General features: G+C 22.5%; 5 protein-coding genes across 21 annotated transcripts; 3 read left to right on the top strand and 2 right to left on the bottom strand.

Moving 5' to 3' along the window:
* Positions 1-658: 658 nt before the first annotated feature.
* On the bottom strand, positions 659-3,181 carry LOC105736491 (thioredoxin-related transmembrane protein 1). Its single transcript, XM_012491243.3, has 5 exons — positions 2,907-3,181; positions 2,480-2,641; positions 2,224-2,398; positions 2,046-2,147; positions 659-1,978 (listed from the first exon to the last, which is right to left on the bottom strand). The coding sequence occupies exons 1-5, from the start codon at positions 3,119-3,121 to the stop codon at positions 1,706-1,708; spliced, it is 927 nt and encodes a 308-aa protein (XP_012346697.1). The 5' UTR covers positions 3,122-3,181; the 3' UTR covers positions 659-1,705.
* A 598-nt stretch (positions 3,182-3,779) lies between these two features.
* LOC100872615 (uncharacterized) lies at positions 3,780-8,254 on the top strand. 5 transcript variants are annotated; one of them, XM_086912201.1, is made up of 6 exons: positions 3,780-3,917; positions 4,326-4,827; positions 5,099-5,694; positions 5,776-6,712; positions 6,842-6,951; positions 7,026-8,254. In XM_086912201.1, exons 2-6 carry the CDS (start codon positions 4,335-4,337, stop codon positions 7,698-7,700), a joined length of 2,811 nt encoding a protein of 936 aa, XP_086768327.1. In that variant the 5' UTR covers positions 3,780-3,917; positions 4,326-4,334; the 3' UTR covers positions 7,701-8,254. The 5 variants fall into 5 exon arrangements, with proteins under 5 accessions (XP_086768327.1, XP_086768326.1, XP_086768325.1 ...); XM_086912200.1 differs by having other exon boundaries at positions 5,776-6,751; XM_086912199.1 differs by having other exon boundaries at positions 5,776-6,951.
* LOC100872499 (cilia- and flagella-associated protein 91) lies at positions 8,101-12,066 on the top strand. 5 transcript variants are annotated; one of them, XM_086912205.1, is made up of 10 exons: positions 8,101-8,467; positions 8,538-8,602; positions 8,699-8,812; positions 9,033-9,316; positions 9,391-9,599; positions 9,677-10,025; positions 10,264-10,598; positions 10,707-10,928; positions 11,022-11,317; positions 11,400-12,066. In XM_086912205.1, the coding sequence occupies exons 4-10, from the start codon at positions 9,037-9,039 to the stop codon at positions 11,581-11,583; spliced, it is 1,875 nt and encodes a 624-aa protein (XP_086768331.1). In that variant the 5' UTR covers positions 8,101-8,467; positions 8,538-8,602; positions 8,699-8,812; positions 9,033-9,036; the 3' UTR covers positions 11,584-12,066. The 5 variants fall into 5 exon arrangements, with proteins under 5 accessions (XP_086768331.1, XP_086768333.1, XP_086768330.1 ...); XM_086912207.1 differs by having other exon boundaries at positions 8,298-8,467; positions 8,699-8,828; XM_086912204.1 differs by having other exon boundaries at positions 8,316-8,467; positions 8,699-8,808.
* On the bottom strand, positions 12,067-14,456 carry pall (F-box protein pallbearer). The gene is made up of 4 exons (XM_003697033.4): positions 14,269-14,456; positions 13,883-14,138; positions 13,544-13,792; positions 12,067-13,481 (listed from the first exon to the last, which is right to left on the bottom strand). The coding sequence occupies exons 2-4, from the start codon at positions 13,967-13,969 to the stop codon at positions 12,720-12,722; spliced, it is 1,098 nt and encodes a 365-aa protein (XP_003697081.1). The 5' UTR covers positions 13,970-14,138; positions 14,269-14,456; the 3' UTR covers positions 12,067-12,719.
* On the top strand, positions 14,338-20,886 carry msk (importin-7 msk). Of its 9 annotated transcripts, none has more exons than XR_015293349.1 (21): positions 14,338-14,479; positions 15,203-15,281; positions 15,351-15,501; positions 15,589-15,747; positions 15,844-16,000; positions 16,087-16,451; positions 16,625-16,770; positions 16,850-17,013; positions 17,086-17,205; positions 17,287-17,613; positions 17,695-17,881; positions 18,010-18,233; positions 18,307-18,399; positions 18,479-18,705; positions 18,810-19,015; positions 19,141-19,413; positions 19,508-19,651; positions 19,766-19,862; positions 20,029-20,133; positions 20,240-20,582; positions 20,658-20,886. XR_015293349.1 is itself a non-coding variant. In XM_012491206.3 (19 exons), exons 1-18 carry the CDS (start codon positions 14,396-14,398, stop codon positions 19,831-19,833), a joined length of 3,174 nt encoding a protein of 1,057 aa, XP_012346660.1. In that variant the 5' UTR covers positions 14,338-14,395; the 3' UTR covers positions 19,834-19,862; positions 20,240-20,886. The 9 variants fall into 9 exon arrangements, 2 of the variants coding, with proteins under 2 accessions (XP_012346660.1, XP_086768324.1); XR_015293348.1 differs by having other exon boundaries at positions 20,641-20,886; XR_015293350.1 differs by lacking the exon at positions 20,029-20,133 and having other exon boundaries at positions 20,641-20,886.
* Positions 20,887-20,892: the final 6 nt, after the last annotated feature.

The raw sequence follows: 20,892 nt of genomic DNA, 5'->3' as shown, positions 1-20,892 counted from the left end.
TCAAAATATACTATCTATATTTAGACAGATATTTATATACATCTTTTGTTATAATATTCAATAAACACTAATAAAAAACTTTTAATTAATAAATTTTTATAAATAAAATATAATTATTACATAATATGTTTATTAGGCAGTTAGCATTACAACTTTTGTATTGCTTAATATAAGTTAAATATAATCTCTTCACAAAAAATTTTTATTTGAAGATGTAATTTATATTTAAAAATATATAATAATAAAAATTAATTGAATATAAATCTGTCTGAAACTTAACACAAAATGATTGATTCATGATAATAAAATAGAACAAAATGTTAATATAGTATATTTATAGTTATTTTTCTTAGAATAGAAATATGTAATATATGTGGAAGACATTTTGATAATTGTCAAATAATTACAGTATATTAATAAATTATTCATAAATATATAAAAATATTGATGTAATATAACTAATACTATATATAAATGCAATATATTTTATATATTTTATTACATTTATGTTTGTGACTTGATTTAATATCTATCATATAATATTTATTGTATATATGTATACAATAATCTAAAATCTTGTTTTGTATCAAATAAATATTATAAAAATTTAATATGGATAGTTACATATAGTTATTAAAAATTATTTACAATTAGAAAGTTGTTGTTATATTGATATCTTTATTTTTTATATTAAAAAATATAAAAGAAAACATAATGACTAATTAATACTACAAAATTTATCAGTAATTTATTCATATAATTATTATATTATTAATATATTATAAAAATTTATTATTTATTTTTTAACATAATTTCTTAAAATAATTAGATTCAATTTAATTTTTTCTTTTAAATGCAGTTAGTGTTGTATACAAAATTTCTAATTTCATAGAAAAAACAGAAAATGCATACAATCATATAAAAAATTTTAAAGCTATCGATTTATCTAAACTATAAATTCTTAAGAGCATTTTTACAATCTGAAAACAAATATTTTATACCACTGTATTAGAAAAAGAGTGGATATATAAATAATACATAATTGTTCATTTGTCTTGCAGTATGATATATAAAATTTATAAATAAAAAATTTGTACAAAAAATATATTAATTACTTACAATTAACTATGTTATTAAATGTTTGAATGCAAATTTATATCAAAGTTGTTCAAAAAAAAGCAGTTCCATGTAATTGAAAAAATAACTATCTTTCTCATTTTATAATAGCTATAAAAAGTTTAATCAAAATAATAGTGATATAATAATAATTATTGTGTCGTATGACATCTAACACAAAAAAAGTTTATTTGTGCTTGCAAGCAATGGTATTATAAATTTGTATATAAAGCATTTCAAATTTTACTTTTTATTATTTTACTATTTATTATAATTAATATTCTATGACATTAAAATGATACCTGAGGTTACTTAATTTTGCATTTAAAGTTTTTTTTATGTTATATATAATATTATAGTTTTGCTGTCATATTTGAAAATATTTTACATATTTCGAGTAACTATAAATTAATAATGAAGTCTATTTTTATATCTTTGCATGAACTCTCACAATTTTTTGTCAAACAGAATATTCATGTATTGTTATCACTGTCTTCATTTATCAAAACAAATTAACATTACAAACTGTTAAATATCGTTTATCATTTTGTCCAGATGTTAAATATGTACATACAAGAAATTAGTATGTCTAATCAGCTTTACGTGGCTTACGTTTACGAACATTTGGACTGCTTGGTTCAGTTTTGGAATCTTTATCTACATCCTTTTCTTTTTCTTCTGTCTCTGATCCTTCTTGTTCAGATTCTTCATCTACTAAATCATCTTTAACATGTTTAACAATTTCTTCATCCTGTATACTTTTCTCTTGCATAAATCCTCCTGATCCTTCTTTTTGTTTCTTTTTTTCTTGAAGCATCACAGGTTTTGGTGGATATATAAAATCGATCAAACAGACAATAAACTATAATTATAAGTAAAAATTATATTAATTTTAATTCAAATAATTTAATTGTATTATTTAAGCTTACCAATCCTAATATTGCACCTAAAACAATAGTAGCAATAGCAAAAATTAAATAACTTCCCCATGTAGGTAATCCAAAATCTTCCATAAGTTTATTATGTATTCCCTATAAAAATAACTTGATTTTATAATATATTTAAAATTTAAATCAGTCTTATTAATTTTTAACAAAAAGTCTTTACCCTTAATACTTGTGACATTTTAAAGAATTGACTAATAAGAGACATTTGAATAGAGGTTGGACTTTTCCAACCAGGAATTGGTTCAATTTTTTCCCATGTTTTTTCAGATACAAATTCAATCAATGAATCTTTATCTCTAGGACTCTTATATTGCCTAAATATGCCATCTTTAACACTAAAGAAAACATTAAAATTTAGTTAAAAATAATTAAAAGTATAAATCATCATATTATTTTTATAACATAAAAAATCTTACTGATATATTGTTGGTAAAGCTGTAACCATAAATCTTCCACTAAGTCCTGGAGAATCAGTTACATCAACTTTTGCTACATTAATATTTAGATTCTTCTTTTGTGAAGCAAGATGTTCCCAAATTGGTTCCAATGCTTTACAAGCAGGACACCATGGAGCATAGCTAAATCGCAAAATACTCAATTATAAATTATAAATTATAAATATATAAATTAAAATATAAAATATTTAATATTATAATTTTCAACTAATTTTTAAAATATTTTTTATAAATCTCTTATATTTTTAATTTAATAAAATTTCTTTCATGGCAAATATTTGAAATTAATGATATCATCAAGTGGAATATCAAAATATATACAAATGTGTTTGCAATATAATTTTTGATATGGTATCAAATTTAACAACATGGAATCAAATCAACTCACAATTCCACCATCCATTCTCCGATTAATATACGATCCCAATTTTCTTCAGTAAGTTGTTCTGCAAAAGTATTTTTTGATGATGTCTGAATGTTTGCATTTACAAGATTCAGAAATAAACAACTATATGTGATATAAAATAGAAAACGGAATTTAGTGAACGACATTTTATATTTTACTAATTTCCACCGGTACCGTAGATACACGCTGCCGGTCATAGGAAGAAACACGAATTTAATCTATTATAGTTGGTTGACAATCAAGTAAAGAAACACTATACATATATATTTAACTATATATTTAATATTATATAAGGAACAAATGATAACTATAATTCATTTTAAAAATTTATTTAAACCATTGCTGTAATTAAAAAAAATTTTTTATATTATTAAAATTTTAATATATATATTATTAAAATAAGTATTAAAAAAAAAAAGTATTAAATAAGTTTATTAAATTTTTAAATTTGAAACATAGGATTATTTTTTAAAAATAAATATATAATTAAATTTTATAACTGTAATTAATTCTAACTTCTTTTTTTGTAAATTATAAATGAAATATTATTTTTATATATTATTAGATAAGTTACATTTAATTAAATACATAATTTAAAATAATTTCTTTATTTTAAAAAAAAATTTATGCTTTAAATTTTTATATCAAAAATATGAATTGATTATTAAAACTTTTCAATATTATATTTTTTATATAATTTTATATTTTATTTAAATATTTGAAATAAATGTCAATGTTTAATGCATTATTACAATGTTTAATATATATATACAATGTTTTTGACATATCCTAAAATATTTCAAACTATCTATCTATAAAGTATCATTATTAATGTTAATATTCAATGTAAATAAAGCTTAAATATATTTGTTGCATTATTTTCATACAATATCTTTGTAAAAAATTTAGTGGTCACATATTTATAAATCTTATTTATGTTTAAAATAAAATTTACGAAAAATATAAAGACTAAAATTAACTGAAATTTCGAAAGTATGTAAATAAAAATATATTTTAATTTTATTCTAATTTTTTTATTATATAATTTTCATTATATTATTTACTATATAAATACTAAATAAATTATTTTATTAAATTATATAATATAAAAAATATTATATTAAATATCTTTTAAAATTTTAATAATATTTTTTTAAATCGTATTTAAATTTTTTAATTTTATTTTTCTAATAAATTTATTTTCATAATTTGATATAAAAATGATATTTTCATTTATAATGATAAATATAACAGATTATTATTTTTAATATATTTTATTTGTCATTTAAAATTTATATTATATTAAATTATTAGCAATTAATAGATTTTACTTATATAAAATTTTACTTAGATTTTACTAATGTAAAAACAAAATATTTTAAAAATATAAAAATTCTATAGATAATCAATATGTCTGCTGTTTATCCAATCTTGCCTAAATTAGTTGAACGAGATAGTTATGATGATGAAGATTTAACAGATATTGATGATGAAGTATTTATCAAAGATGGAAAAAATAAATTAAAATTAAATAATGATAGAGGAGTTAAACGGCCTTTAATGGCACCTCATAGAAACTATAAAAAATCATATAATTTTCAAACATATGGATTTTTAAATAAGGCTGGTTTTGGACTTATAGCATTGATAATATTATTAAGTTTAACTATATTATGTATATATATTATAAATGTAATACCTGGACCAATGTCAATCTTAAAAAATTGGCTATCATATAATCTTAAAGATTCATTATATGAATCTAATATAATACCATGCACATCTCTTACATCAAAAATTATATGGACTAAATCATTGCCAAAATTAACATCAGAATCTCCAATAAGAAGCAATGATGTAAATGATGATGGAATTGAAGATATTATTATTGGATTTAGTACAGGTTTTTATGTATAAATAAATATTTTAGCATACTTATTTTTTATTTAGATTTTATTTAAAAGCTTGATTTACAGGTTTTAACTTGTAGTCTTATGATTTTACAGAATAAATGTTTCAATTTATAAGGTATATCATTTTTATAATACATTTAATTTTAATATTTATATCTGATTAAAATATAGATAGATATTAATAGATATATACATATATAAATATATAAATAAATATTAATGTAATTATATATAAAAAATTGATATTATTTTGACATACAGGATTGGATATGATAAATATTCCAGAATATGCTTGTACATCATATTTTAATGGCCAAGTTCCATGTTTTGGTGGAGTTTTAGCTTTAAATGGTAAAACAGGAGATATACTCTGGATACATTGGACAGCTCATGCAATTTTCTCAATTGATTGTGGTTTAGATTTAACAAATGATAAAATTAAAGATTGTATTATATGTGGTCGAAATGGAATACTTCATGCAGTTAATGGCTACAATGGAACTAGTATATGGGAAATTCCAGTTCGAGATTTATCAATTTCAAAAGAATGGAAATTTTCAGATATTTATGATGCTAGATTTATTGCTGATATTAATGGAGATGATGTTGGAGATATTATTGCATCACATGCTATACATTCAAGGAAAATTCATACCAGTGAAATTCTTATAATATCAGGAATGAATGGGAATATTATACATAGTTCAGTTTTACCAAATACAGAACAACTTTTTCTAGCACCTCAAACACTGATCCATCCAGATGGAGAAAATATTTTTATTCTTGTTACTAACAGTCAAAAACAATCAAGTGGATTATATATAATTTCTCAAGTAAATTTAATGTATGGCAACTTGGTAAGTTCCTTTAATATTCAAAGAAAGTATATAAATAATTTATTATATTATATTATATTATATTATATTATATACTTATAGAAATTACGAAAATTACACCATGATACAGGAAAAGGAACTTTATTACCTCCAATTTTAGTTGATGTAACATTAGATGGAATTGAAGATATTGTTGCTTCTATGTTTAATTCTACGATAGTAGTTTATAATGGATTGACCTTTGAACCTATTTGGAATTATACAGTACCTAATTCTGAAGTAATAAGTATACCTATTCCTGGTTATTATAATGATGATAATATTCCAGATTTTATGGTAAAACATCAAATAGGTTCAGGTTTTCCAACATATTATTATACAGTTGCAACAATTATAGATGGAAAAACTGGAAAACCTTTATTAGAAAAACCAATAGAAGATAGTTTAAGTAGAGAAATGTCTGGTTTATCTGTTACTGTTGAAGGATTTGGAAATGATTGGTTTTTACATTGGTCAGTTGATTGTTTAAACTATGAAGGAATTAAAGAAAAATATCAATTTTTAAAAAATGAAGATTTTATATTAGAATCACGTGCTGATCTTTGTAAACTACGGTTTAATTCTACTCTAATTACAAATTTATATGCCTTGAGCCAACATGTTGGACCACCTGGTATATCATTATATTTTTCTGAAGACTGGAAATTTTTAGAATATAATAATTCTTTGAATGCCAGAATAGAATTACATGAAAATATTCCTTTTGTACCTGAACGATTATCGAAAATTTATAAAGATTACAAAGAAAACTTAAAAGAAGGACAAGAAGATTATTATGAAACTTATGAACAACACACGGAAGATAAAAAATTTACTTCTAAAAATCAAAATAATATTTTGAAAAACGAGAATAAATGGATTCAAAATAATATACAAACTAAAGATTATGATGTGTTATATAATGAAAATAATAAAATTAATTTACAAGAAGAGCCAATAGATTATCGACAAGAAGAAAACAAAGAACGAGAACAAAGAAGTAATTCAAATTTAGATTTCAAATTTATCAATCAATCTGGTAACAAAATAAATGATTCTGTAAAAAAAAATATGCTAAAGAACAATATTAATCATAAAACAAATAAATTTGAAATCTTTAATATTACAGATTTTCTGAATATTAAAAAAAATAAAAATATTGATGAGAATAATAAAATATTAAATAAAAGAACAATTAATTATGACATAAATAAAACAAAAGAAATAATTAATTCTATGGTAATATTATTAATTATGTTATTAAAAAATATGTTTTATAGAAAAAAACACAAAGAATTCTTTTTCTTTTTTAGGATATAAAAACTTATGCTCATAAGTTTTCTAATATTAGAATAACAGAAGATGTTATAATAAAAAATTTTAAACAAAAAAAATTAATAAAAAATTGGTATAAAAAAAAAGATACTAATTTTAAGCCAAAATTAGAATTAGAGCATAAATACGAAATAAAATTAAAAAAACAAAAAAAAAAAAGGGAAATAAAAACTAAAAGCAATCAAATATATTCAATACATGGTGTACAAAAACAACCACCATCTGGAATTTTGTTACCCTCTATTTCAGAATCAAAAGGAATAACTTCTATAGATTTAATATTTTCTACATTTTGGTTACCATCTTCTGAAACACCTATAATATTAATTCAAGAAGACTTAAACTGTATTCACTGGAAAAAAATGCTTTCAGAAAAAAATTTACAATATAAAAAAAATGATGACATTATTGAAGAATGTTTAAATGAACGAGGTATTAATTATAAAACACATCAAGAAGCAAGCAATAAAGAAAATTTTAAAATTTCTCTTGGACAAATGACAATATATAGAATGAAATTAGAATGCATGTGTCCAGAAGATATGTTACCTAATCAAATCTGTAAAAATATATCCTTGCATCAGAGTTGGTCTGAATATTTAGGTTCACAAGGAAATGGATATTTTAAACCACTTTATAAAAAAAATTTTTAAATAATTTACTTATATATATATATATATATAATATTATATATTGCACAAGAAATATTTAATTCATTAAAATAATAAATTCTTATATTTTATTTTTAATTATATAAAAAATATTTTTTTTTCTAAATTAAAATTATTAAAGTTTAAACAATAGCATTGTAATAATTATATTTATAAATTCCAATCATTAATATTTTTTAAATAAATAATTATATATATATTAATTAAGTAAAAAAAATTATTACAAAATTTGAATACTTACAATATAAAATTTGAATACTTTAATATTAATATTTTAAAAATACAATACTATCTACTATATAATGTAATAATCTATAAATATCCATTATATATATGATCTTATCTATATATAAATTATAAGATTGTCAATTATTATAACATTCATTTTTTTAAAATACTTTTTTTCCAAATATTTATAATGTTTAATATAATCATAATGAAAGTATATTATTAATTATTTTATATTATATATATGTTATAATTAATGTAATTTTTTTTAAATATATTAGAAAATTATTTAATATTAATATAATAAATTAAGATTTTACTATATTATTTCAAAAAGCCTGAAGTTAGGTGTTTGATCAATATCTATTTAATACACAAGTTCCTGAATAATTAATATATATATATATTAAATACATTTTTTTTATAAACTACATAATTGATTAAAATTAAAATATCAAAATAGTTTATAAAATAAAATTATTTAATTTTAAACATAATGTCTGAGAAACAGATATTAAATCGTAAGTTATAGTTTATAATATATTTATTATTACATGATGGTGATTTTTTCATATATTTACATGTATACAGAATATCCTGCATATAATGATAAGCAAAAATTTCAAATGTCTGATATACAAAAAACTTGTGTAGATGTAAGTTATTATATAATATCATTTTTTTATATCATTTATATCAAATAATTATTTATATCAAATAATGTGTGATCTCTTATTACTATAAATTTATAGAATATATGTCAAAAAAAAGTATTTATATGTAAAACTAAAGAAAAACATTTAAAATATAATTTGAAGGAACAATATTGTAACAAAAAAGAAAATTGGATTGCAGAATTTAAGCAAGTTAATATGATAAATAGTAATTTAGAATATAATTAATTAATTAATTATAATTAATAAATAATGTTATAATTTTTAATTTTTTTTCTTATATAATATATTAATATATTATATATATATTATGTATATATAATATATTATGTATATCTTATGTTCTTCTCCTATATTTGAGAAATGATTAGAAATTTACATAATTGCTTTTATATATATCTAATATTTATAGAATAATGGCTGGACATCATAAATCAAATAAAATTGGATATTGTAATAGTTTCAAATGTTTTCGTCGACCTATTGTACCATTTTTAGTATCAAAAACACAAAATGTAAACATTCCTATACGATTTAATCATGATATTCTAAATAATATATTAACAAATGCACAAAAGCAATGTTATGCTTTTTCATCTAAGTCAGAAGCTTTTAAAAATGTAGGAACACAAACAGATTATCGAGATAGTGAAGCGCAAACTATTCCTTGGGAACCATCATACAGAATTAAATTAGGTATATAAATATATAATATAAATATATTTCATATCTTTTATTAATTAATTAATTATTAATCATTATTCTTTTAGGACATAATCCTGAAGTATTAACAATAGTACATTTAACTTGGAATCATGGATTACAAATTGGAAATCATGAATTAGAAATTATTAATAGAATAAGAAAAAAAAAAGCATGGGAGGCAATTCTGCCTTCTATGGATACACCGGCTAATATAAGAAAAAGAACAGCTATAATAAATGCATTAGAAGTAGATGAATGGGCATTTAGAGAATCGGTAAATATTTTATTATAAAAGTATTTATACTAATTATATTTATCTTAAAAATAAGATATTTTATAATAAAATTTTAGGAAATTCAAGCAATAATGGATTACAGACTTGAATTAATGAATGAAATATCTAAATCATATGAATATGAAAAACAAAAAAAAATTCAAGATCGTTTAGATAGATTGACAAATCTTTTATCTCTGCGTAGAGATAAAGAAATAAATTCAATTAAACATAAGCTTAGAAGAGAATTAAGAAAATTATATAAAAGATATCAAGAAAAATCACAACCTCTCAAACATGATATTATTGAAGAACATGCAAATCCATCTTCTGAATTATATGCACCAAAAATGCGTTATGGTGAACATCCTCAAAGAAGACATGAAATAATAGAAAAAGAATTATTAGGAGAAAGTTTCATTGAAAGTAAATATAAATATATTAATATTATATAATAATATATATATAATTATAATGATATAAATAATTATCATGTAATATTATATTATATTATATTAACCTAATTATCATGTATACTATGTAATATATGTATTATTTATATAATAATATAAGTAATTAAATTAAATATTAAATATTTAAAAATTAATTAAATAGTATTTTTATGTTGTATTTTGTATTATTTTTCAAAATATGTTTGTTTTAGATGTAACTGAAATAAATACTTTGCCAAAATGGCTTCCAACATATGAACAACTAAGTGCAATAGAACCTAAACCTAAGTCAGATGATTTATGTATTAGAGCAACAAGATGGACAAAAGAAAAATTAATTCAGTTACATTCTGATTTAAAAGCAATAAGACTAAATACTATATATGTGACAATAGATGTACCAATATTATTAAAGCGCAAGTATAAAATGCCATCTTTACCTCCTACACCATATAAAACAACTATAGAAGATATAGCAAATACACGTCTGCATCAATTGTCTATACTTATTCAAAAAATAGTTAGAGGAAGAGCTATTCAGTGCATGGTAACAATTAAATAGAATATATATATATATACATTTATTTATTTATTTTTTTATTTATTTTAATCAATTCAAATTTAAATAATTTTATTTATTTTATTTTTTTTATAGATGTTTGAAGGTCGCAATAGATGTAGGGAATTAATTGAAGAATTACAATCATCTTATGGATTAGAAGAATATAGTAAAAAACAAAATCAAAAAGAAAAACAGCGTACATTAGAGTTACAAGAATTACAAAACAAAAAATCTTTGCAAGATGATCGTTTATGTGAAATCTTAAATTCTTTAGAAGGAATGACTATATCAGGAATGCTAGATTTTCTTACTAAAGTATAATTCTAATATTAAAGTATAATTAAAGATTTGCTATTGTTAAAGTAATTAAATATAATTTTTGTAATATTTTTCATTTTTCTTTTAAAGGAACTAATAAGATTAGAAGATGAACGTCAAATACATGCTTTTGCATTATTAGCTGAAAGAAAAAGAGCTATCAGAGAAGCAGCAGAAGCTGGAAAACGTCAGTTAGAATATAATCGTCGCAGAGAATTTGACGAAATATTTAAACAAATTATAAAAATTAATCAAGATTCTGTAGAAACTTATTTAGAAGATATAATAAAAGAAGGCATTGAATGGATATCCGATGAAGCAACTAAAGCATATATTTCAAAATTGTGTGATACAATAGATAATATATCAAAAGTTGCACGTGACAAGTATGATGAGAATAAATTAGTTTTCTACAATTCTTTCTAATATATTTTTATAGTTTATATTTTATAATTTTTTATATTTTAGTGAAACAAAATTAGCAGAAGAAGAAATGATAGCTAATATGATTTACAATTTCGTATTACCAGAAATAGAAAAAACTACTTTACGAAAAAATATAAAAGAAAAGCAACAAGTTTATTTGCAAAATGCTCATGCTGTAATCTATAATAAAATATTGAACTTATCATCTGTTGAAGATAAAAATTAATTGAAAAAAAAATAAAAAAATAATATAAAATAATAAATAATATATTTTATATAAAAATTATCTATATAAAATAATAAAAAATAATAAAAAAAATGTAACAAAATATTTAATTGTAAAACATTGAAAAAATTACAAATATTGCTGTCTTAAAAAATTTCATTTATGATTTTTATTGTTTAATATATTATATTGTTTTATTGTCAAAATTAGATATTATTAGATACTATTAGATACTATAAGTTTTCTGAAAAATATTTATATAATTGTGAAGTATTATGTAATATTACTTCAATTGTGTATATATATATATATTTAAAAGAGATGCAATTTAATATTTCATTTATTTTGAGAAAGAGAGAAAGAGAAAGAAATGATAAGATATGAGATATGAAATAATATAAAATGAATATTATAATACTAAAATCTATATTGTAGAAAAATTTATTGTTAAAATAGGCATAAAATAAATTAAAACAAATATAATTTTGTGTTATAATTTTTACTAATAATTTATTGTCATTAATTTTACATGAAATCTTATATAATTTTTTACCAATATTAAATAACATCATTTCTGAAAATAGGAAAATTATTATAAATATAATATAAGAGCAAATTAAATATTAAATGAGATCTAATATTTTAGTTTATAATAATATATTTTATATGTTATACTTCTTAATGATATATATAAAATAATATATAATTCACATATTACTGTATATAATTATATCTTTTAATATATTTATTGATTGCTTTTTAAATTTATACAATAATTTAATATACACTTCTTTACATTTATCCATGTATTTTTTAATAAAATCTTGCACTAAAATGAAAAAAAACAATATATTTTGCCTTTCATGTGTTTGAATTCATAACTTAGTTTTTGTTTTAATTAAAAAGATATAACTTTCATTTATTTATTAAACACAATATAAAATAAAATATTTATTTTGTTACTATATTTTCAAATAATTTCAAATTATATTATAAAAGCAACTTCATATAAAATTTGATTTTAATATATAAAAAGCTTAAACATTTAAATTTATTCAGTTGTAACACAAAAAATGCAAAATACACATAGAATAATTTTGCTTTGATATACAACCCCAATATATACATATAGTAAATTAATGTGAAGTTGAGGGATATGCTTCTATAGTATTACCTGCAAGAAGATCAGTCATAAATTTTTTAAATTTGACATCTTTTGCATCATTGGATGATATTCTTTCTACTATTAATTTACGTTTTTTTGCTTGTAGTTCTTTTGTTTGTAATGAATCAGTTTCTCTTTGATTAATCATATCTATATGTTTTCTTTTACAAGTTTCTATAGAATCAGGTTTCTGAGTTTCTTCTCTAGCACGACTTAGTTCAGCTGTTAAATCAACCATTTTTTGTTCCCATTCTTCAAGATGTTTTCTCATTTCTGCTAATTGTGTATCTTGATCATGTAATTTTTTTGCTTGTTCTTGCAATTTTAAAGTTTGCAATCTCATTTGAAAACTTTGTCTTTTTATTCGAAGTTTCATTCTACTAATTTGACCTTTCATAGATAGAACAGATAATTTATTCATTTTAGTACGACAATAAATTTTTTTAAAAGTTTGATTCAATTTTTCTGAACTAAAATTATGTGGCAGTGTTGCATTGCTTGAATTTGTAGTATGATGAGAAATCATTAAACTTCCACTTGGCAATTCATAAGGACCTACATTACTAACAACTGAAGTACAAATACTATGTCTTAAATCTGGTAAAATTTTTTCATCAAAATGTTCCATAGCCATGCTACTAATATCTCTTAATTCCTGAAGTATTTCATGAGCTCTGGGTGGAGTTTTAGAATCTCGAATCAAACGAAGGACTCGAAAAATTTCATCAATTACCTGATATATAAATATATATTAATTTAAACATCAAAATAATTATAAAACTATTAATATTTTACCTTTCCAGGAATAAAACAGCATAAATTAAGATCCACATATTTTATAAAAGTCATGGATAACATAGATATTCTTGTTTCAATTGCTGTTAATATATCACAATGACGTGCTAAAGGATGACTTCTTCTTTCTGATTCCCTTCGTGGTAATTGACTTTTTACTGCACGCAAACATTGTGCGTGATATTTTTCCATTAAATTAAAACCTCGGTTTAATAACTTTTTACATATTCGATCAAATTGTTTACAAACCTGTTAAGATACAATTTTTTTTTTAAATCTTAATATATATGATTTTAAACAATTAATTATTATATACAAAAAAGAAAAAAATAATCTTACAATTCTATATCGAGAAATTTCATCGTATGTAAGGTTAGACAAAATTGTCTCTAAAACAATATCTGGAAGATTTATTAGTTGCAACATATCACTGTTTTTATTTTGTAATTAAATTCTTAATACTTTCACTTGAATAAAATTTTTAAAATAATACTAAATTATATCTCTTTTCAAGTTAATGCAATAGGATAAAAATGGTGCAGTTGCAACTAGAGTGCATATAATTACGATTATAATGTTTTGACCGACCGATGACCTATAAACAAATATAGCTATTGCATATGTATCTGTTTACAATGTAGTTTACTATCTATATTCCCATGATATAATAAACTTGCTAGTTTCCTCTCTAATTTTTATGCATTTAATGGCCGGATGTAACTCACATCAGTTTTGGCTGCCATATTGTTGTGTCACGTGACGAGGGAGTAGTGAGGTGAATGCGCCGGGTCGAATTCGTGACAAAGAATTAAAAATTTGGATACCATCGTTTGCCAGGAAACCAAATACAAGATGGATGTACGAAAAGTAACAGAGTTATTACGAGCCACGATCGACCCAGAGCAACAAAAGCAAGCTGAAGAGCAGCTAAATCAGGTCGGTCTACTGATTGAAAACGTGCTTAAATGACCGATACTCCAACAGAAACATGTGCTTCATCGATATCATTTTCCTTCTTTATTATTCATCTTTTATATATATTTTTTTATTATTATTTATCTATTTATATCTATGTAAATAAATAAGTATATGTGTGTATATATATATATATATAAGACACACACACACACACACACACACACACACACACACACACACACACACATCATACATACACAATGTATATATACATCATACATATTAATATATATATATATTAAATATGTATGTACGTAATGTATATATATATATATATGTATATATATCATCTTTATTAAAACTAACATTTTGAATTCTTTTATTAACTTTATCAAATTTATAATTATATCAGTTGTTTTTTCATTTGTAAAATTTCTTTCTTGCTTTTCTGCTAATAATATTAATAAATTTTCAGATTTCAAATTACTAATAAATTTCAAAGTTTTTATAGTGTTCATATTTGAAATATTTATTATAATCGAGAACATTTTTTTTTATATATAATTCCATCTTATCATTTAGTTTATTACTTATTGTTATTAGATTAATAAAAATTATTAAAAATAAATTAATAAAAATATATATTAATTTATATATAAAATTATAAAAATTTATATTATAATTTAATAATAATAAATATAAAAAAAATGGTTAAATTTATAATATAAAGAATATTTTCAGATTCACAAAATTATTGGTTTTGCACCAACATTGCTTCAAGTACTAATGACTGCAGAAGAAATGTCTGTACGACAAGCTGGTAATTAATAAGAGTAATTGCTTTAAAAAAATATAAAAATTAATTAATGATAATTTAATATAAATTCAGGTGTTATATACTTGAAGAATTTAATTACAACAAATTGGGCAGACAGAGAAAATGAAAATGGGTCAGTTAAGTTTACTATTCATGAACAAGATCGTGCAATGATTCGTGATGCAATTGTTGATGCTCTTGTACACGCACCAGAACTTATTAGGTAAGTTTTTTTTTTAAACATATTTTCAATTGTAAATTAGATAATACAACATTTCTATAATGAAATTATTTTTTTTTATTGATTCAGAGTACAATTGGCTGTTTGTGTTAATAATATAGTAAAACATGATTTTCCTGGGAGATGGACGCAAATAGTAGACAAAATCACAATATATTTACAAAATTCAGATGCTTCTTGTTGGCCAGGTGTTCTTCTTGCACTTCATCAACTTGTTAAAAATTTTGAGTATGATATTTTTATTATATTAAATAATAACATATGATTTTATTTTTCAAAATACTAAATAATAAATATTATGAACATTTACTAATTTTTTTTTAGATATAAAAAGGCAGAAGAAAGAGGACCATTAAATGAAGCAATGAATCTTTTGTTTCCTATGATTTATCAGTTGATATTACGGCTTTTACCAGATTCTTCAGAACAATCAGTATTGCTACAAAAGCAGATATTAAAAATATTTTTTGCTCTTACACAGGTAAAGACATTTTAAATATATTTTTTTACAATAAAATGTGAAATTGTTCTTTTAAGTTTGATTACAATTTATCATTTTTTCTTCAGTATACACTTCCCTTAGATTTGATTTCAAAAGAAGTTTTTTCACAATGGATGGATGTAGTACGACAAGTGGCTGATAGACCAGTTCCACCTGAAACTAATAATCCAGACTTGGATGATGACGAACGAGCAGAATTGCCATGGTGGAAATGTAAGAAATGGGCTCTTCATATTTTACGCAGAATGTTTGAAAGATATGGAAGTCCTGGAAATGTGACTCAAGAGTACAAGGAGTTTTCTAGATGGTACTTGAGAACTTTCAGTGGTGGAATACTTGAAGTCCTTTTAAAAATTTTAGATCAGTATCGAAGAAAGATATATGTATCACCTAGAGTAATTCAACAATCAATTAATTATATTAATCAAGGGTAAATATATATATAAGTAATAAAAAAATGATTTTAATATTCAAATTACAATTTAATCTATATCAATTTTGATCAGAATATTATTTAAATTTATTTATTTTATTATTTTGAAATTAATGTAATTTTATATTATTTATAACTTAATTTTATATTATATAATATTTCAATTACAGAGTTAGTCACGCATATTCGTGGAAATTTTTAAAGCCACATATGTTTGAAATAATTCGCGATGTACTTTTTCCAATACTTTCATATTCCGCTGCAGATGAAGAACTTTGGAATAATAATCCATATGAATATATTAGAGTGAAATTTGGTGAGGTGTCATTCGAAAATAAATTATATTTTCTATATATTATTTCGTTTTAATAAATTAATAATTTATTATTTTCTAGACATATTTGAAGATTTTGTATCTCCAGTAACTGCTGCACAGACTTTATTATATTCTGCGTGTAAGAAACGTAAGGATATGCTTCAGGAAACTATGCAATTCTGTATGGAAGTTCTAACCAGTCCAAATGCAGATCCTAGACAAAAGGATGGTGCATTGCATATGGTATTTATCTTTATATAAAAGGATATTTTATAAAATAATAAAATGTGTATTCTAAAAATTATTTTTTTTTAGGTTGGAAGTTTAGCTGATGTATTATTAAAGAAAAAAGTTTATAAGGAACAAATGGACAAAATGTTATTGCAATACGTTTTTCCTGAATTTAATAGTCCTCATGGACATATGCGTGCAAGAGTAAATAATTCATATTTGTTTGTTTATTAAAATATAATTGAATATTTGATTTATAATTATTTTACAATTATTATATTTCAGGCATGTTGGGTATTACACTATTTCTCGGAAATAAAGTTTAAACAAGAACAAATATTAGTTGAAGCAGTTCGATTAACGACAAATGCTCTTCTAACGGACCAAGATCTACCAGTTAAGGTAGAAGCTGCTATTGCTTTGCAGATGCTTCTTTCTGCTCAAGAAAAAGCACAAAAATATGTAGAACCTTTAATTAAGCCTATAACTCTTGAATTATTAGCTATTGTGCGAGAAACAGAAAATGATGATTTAACAACTGTTATTCAAAAGATTGTTTATACCTATTCAGAACAACTTATGCCAATTGCAGTTGAAATTTGTCAACATCTTGTAAGTATTATTTTTTATTTTTTTAATTATAATTCTTTAAATTAAAATGAGATGCTAAAAAAATATTATAAATATTGTTAGGCTGCAACTTTTAGTCAAGTACTTGAAACAGATGAAGGCAGTGATGAAAAAGCTATTACTGCTATGGGATTATTAAATACAATAGAAACATTACTGAGTGTAATGGAAAATCAACCACAAATTATGGCACGATTGCAACCAACAGTACTTCAAGTTGTTGCCCATATTTTTGGAGAAAGTGTCATGGGTAAGTCAAATAATAATAGTAATGGAAATAAAAATATTTTAAATAGATATATTACATTAGATTATAAATGCATATTATTTATAAATATTATTACGAATATTGATAATAATAAATCTTTTGTATTTTAGAATTTTATGAAGAAGCTCTTTCATTAGTTTATGATCTTACGGGAAAGACAATTTCTGGAGATATGTGGAAAGTTTTAGAATTAATGTATCAACTATTCCAGAAAGATGGTTTTGAATACTTTACTGATATGATGCCTGCTCTTCATAATTATATTACAGTTGATACTCCTGCATTTTTATCTAATGAAAATCATATATTAGCTATGTTCAATATGTGCAAAGCTGTACGTTGATTATTTTTTTTTAAAAATAAAGAAAACATTTTATAACAATTTTTTTTTATTTTTTATGTATTAGGTATTAACAGGAGATGCTGGAGAAGATCCCGAATGTCATGCTGCTAAATTATTGGAAGTTATAATTTTGCAATGTAAAGGTCATATTGATCAGGTAAAATTAAATATAATGTATAATATATTTTTTTTTAATAAGTAAATATTAGAAAATTTTACATAAAAATTTTTTTTAGTGTATACCTTCATTTGTGCAATTGGTACTAGAACGTTTAATGCGTGAAGTTAAAACATCTGAATTAAGAACAATGTGTTTGCAAGTAGTAATTGCAGCTCTTTATTATAATCCAGTACTCTGCCTTGAAACAATGGATAGATTACAAGGAAATTTTAGACAATCGACAGAACCAATTGCTTCACATTTTATTAAACAATGGATACATGATACAGATTGTTTCTTAGGGTGAATTTATTTTTTATAATAATGATTGCAAATTTTTTTTTCTAATTAAATACAAATACAAATTAAATAATGATTTTTGTAAATATAATATTTATGTTATTTAGATTACATGATAGAAAACTGTGTGTTCTTGGGTTGTGTACATTAATTAGTATGGGTCCTGCAAGACCACCAGCAGTGAATGAATGTGCTCAACAAATCATCCCATCTTTGATTTTACTTTTTGATGGACTAAAAAGAGCGTATGCAGCTAAAGCATCTGATACTGATGACGAAGAGAATGAGGAAGATGATAGCGATATTGACGAAGGTATTAATTTTTATATATTTCTATATATTTTTTATATATTATTTTTATATATTTCTATGCATTTGTTTCCATTTTTATCACATTTTCAAAAAAATAGTAATAATAATTTTATTATATTTATATAGAAGTTTTATCATCTGATGAAGATGAAATCGACGATGCTAGTCAAGAATATTTAGAAAAACTACAAGAAAAAGTGACTAGATCATCTACACAACATGGTTTTAATGTATCGACATCAATCCAAGATGGGCATGGTGATCATAGATCAGATGATGATGGAGATGATTCAGAATATGATGCCAATGAAGAAACTCCACTAGAATGTTATGCTACGCCTTTAGATTCAGATGACATGAATCAAGATGAATATGTTGTCTTCAAAGAAGTAATGCAAAGTGAGTAATTCTATGTTCTTAGTTCAAAATTAAATTATTTCAAAAATTAAGTACAGTTACAATTTTTCTTCTTTTTTCTTTCCTTTTTTTTTAGATATTGAAAGAACAGACACAGTTTGGTATAGAGCATTAACTGGTCACTTAACTGCAGAACAACAAAAGGCATTACAAGAAATTATCTTATTAGCAGATCAACGTAAAGCAGCTCTTGAAAGTAAAAGAATTGAACAGAGTGGCGGTAAGATCCTTAATATTATTAATATGATTTATTATAATAATATAAATAATACAAAATTTGTTTTTATGAATATTCTATTATACTAAATAATACATATTTATGTTATTATTTCAGGTTACGCTTTTCATTCACAGACTGTACCTACATCGTTCAATTTTGGTGGAACGCTTTTGAGCCGATAGACTCCCAATCGTTTATATTTTTAGCTTAAGTAAGTAAATAAATTGCGAAGCATCCAAGTCAAACATCCTTAACAATGCAATATATGTTCCCACTGCGTTAAAACCGATACGCATTATACGCGAGTTAAATTAAACATTAAAAAAGTGTCCATTTTTGTTTGTTTCTCCACGTTCTCTAACTTATCATGACTATAGCTCGGTACATACAACAATGGTAGCATCCTTTCGAGCGTTTGGAAATCCATTCCACGATGGAATCTGCGGAGAAGCACACTTCTTCTCATAACATAATAATAAAACGTAATTAATTTTCATTGTAGAAAATGCATCTAAAATAAACAAGAATAGTAATTTGCATTCTTTTAAGTAAAAAATATTTTTGTTCATTGTTTATTTCGATTTCCAGATTCCAGGGAATATGTTCTGATCTTGATTTCCAAATCATCGTGCTTCTTCGCCGAGTTCACGCCAATCCATCGTTCAACGCGATCGAATCTTTTTTTTTTTTGTACGAAAAGGAAAAAGATATGTGTGAAAATGAAAGTATGAAAGAAGAAAACAAGTGTGTGTGTGTGTGCGTGCGTGCGTGTGTGCGTGTATCTGTATATTTGAAAAAGGAAAGGAAATGAAAAAGGAGAAAATAGTTCGATCGCTTTTGAAGCGCTCGAAAAAGTGCCTTCAACACGCTCGACGCGGATGGGACCTTAATCGGAGCAAATTGGATCGAGGCTAGGACGCTTCTCTAGTTTGTAAGTTTCCTAAACACTGTACTAAAATATAATAAATTAATGCTAATTAAAAATGAAGAATTCAAACTTTTCCAGCCTTAATTTCATTACAAATTGTAATAAAATTTTCAAAAGAAGATTAAATTATAGATAAATATAGAATTGTCATTACATTATGCTTCTAAGTAAAAATCATGTACAAAATTTGTGATTTAATAAGTTTCTAATTTAAATAATTAGCTAAGCCTTATTTTGTAAAAATTGTATAATGCACCATTAACTACTTTATTATTCGTTTGAAGGAATAAAGTAAAATTTAATAATAGCTTTG

Source organism: Apis florea, unplaced genomic scaffold, assembly GCF_048593485.1.
Source record: "Apis florea isolate Af1SG1 unplaced genomic scaffold, ASM4859348v1 contig_3367_pilon, whole genome shotgun sequence".
NCBI lineage: Eukaryota > Metazoa > Arthropoda > Insecta > Hymenoptera > Apidae > Apis > Apis florea.
The sequence above is the reverse complement of the archived record's forward strand: the minus strand, read 5'-3'. Positions and strand labels throughout refer to the sequence as shown.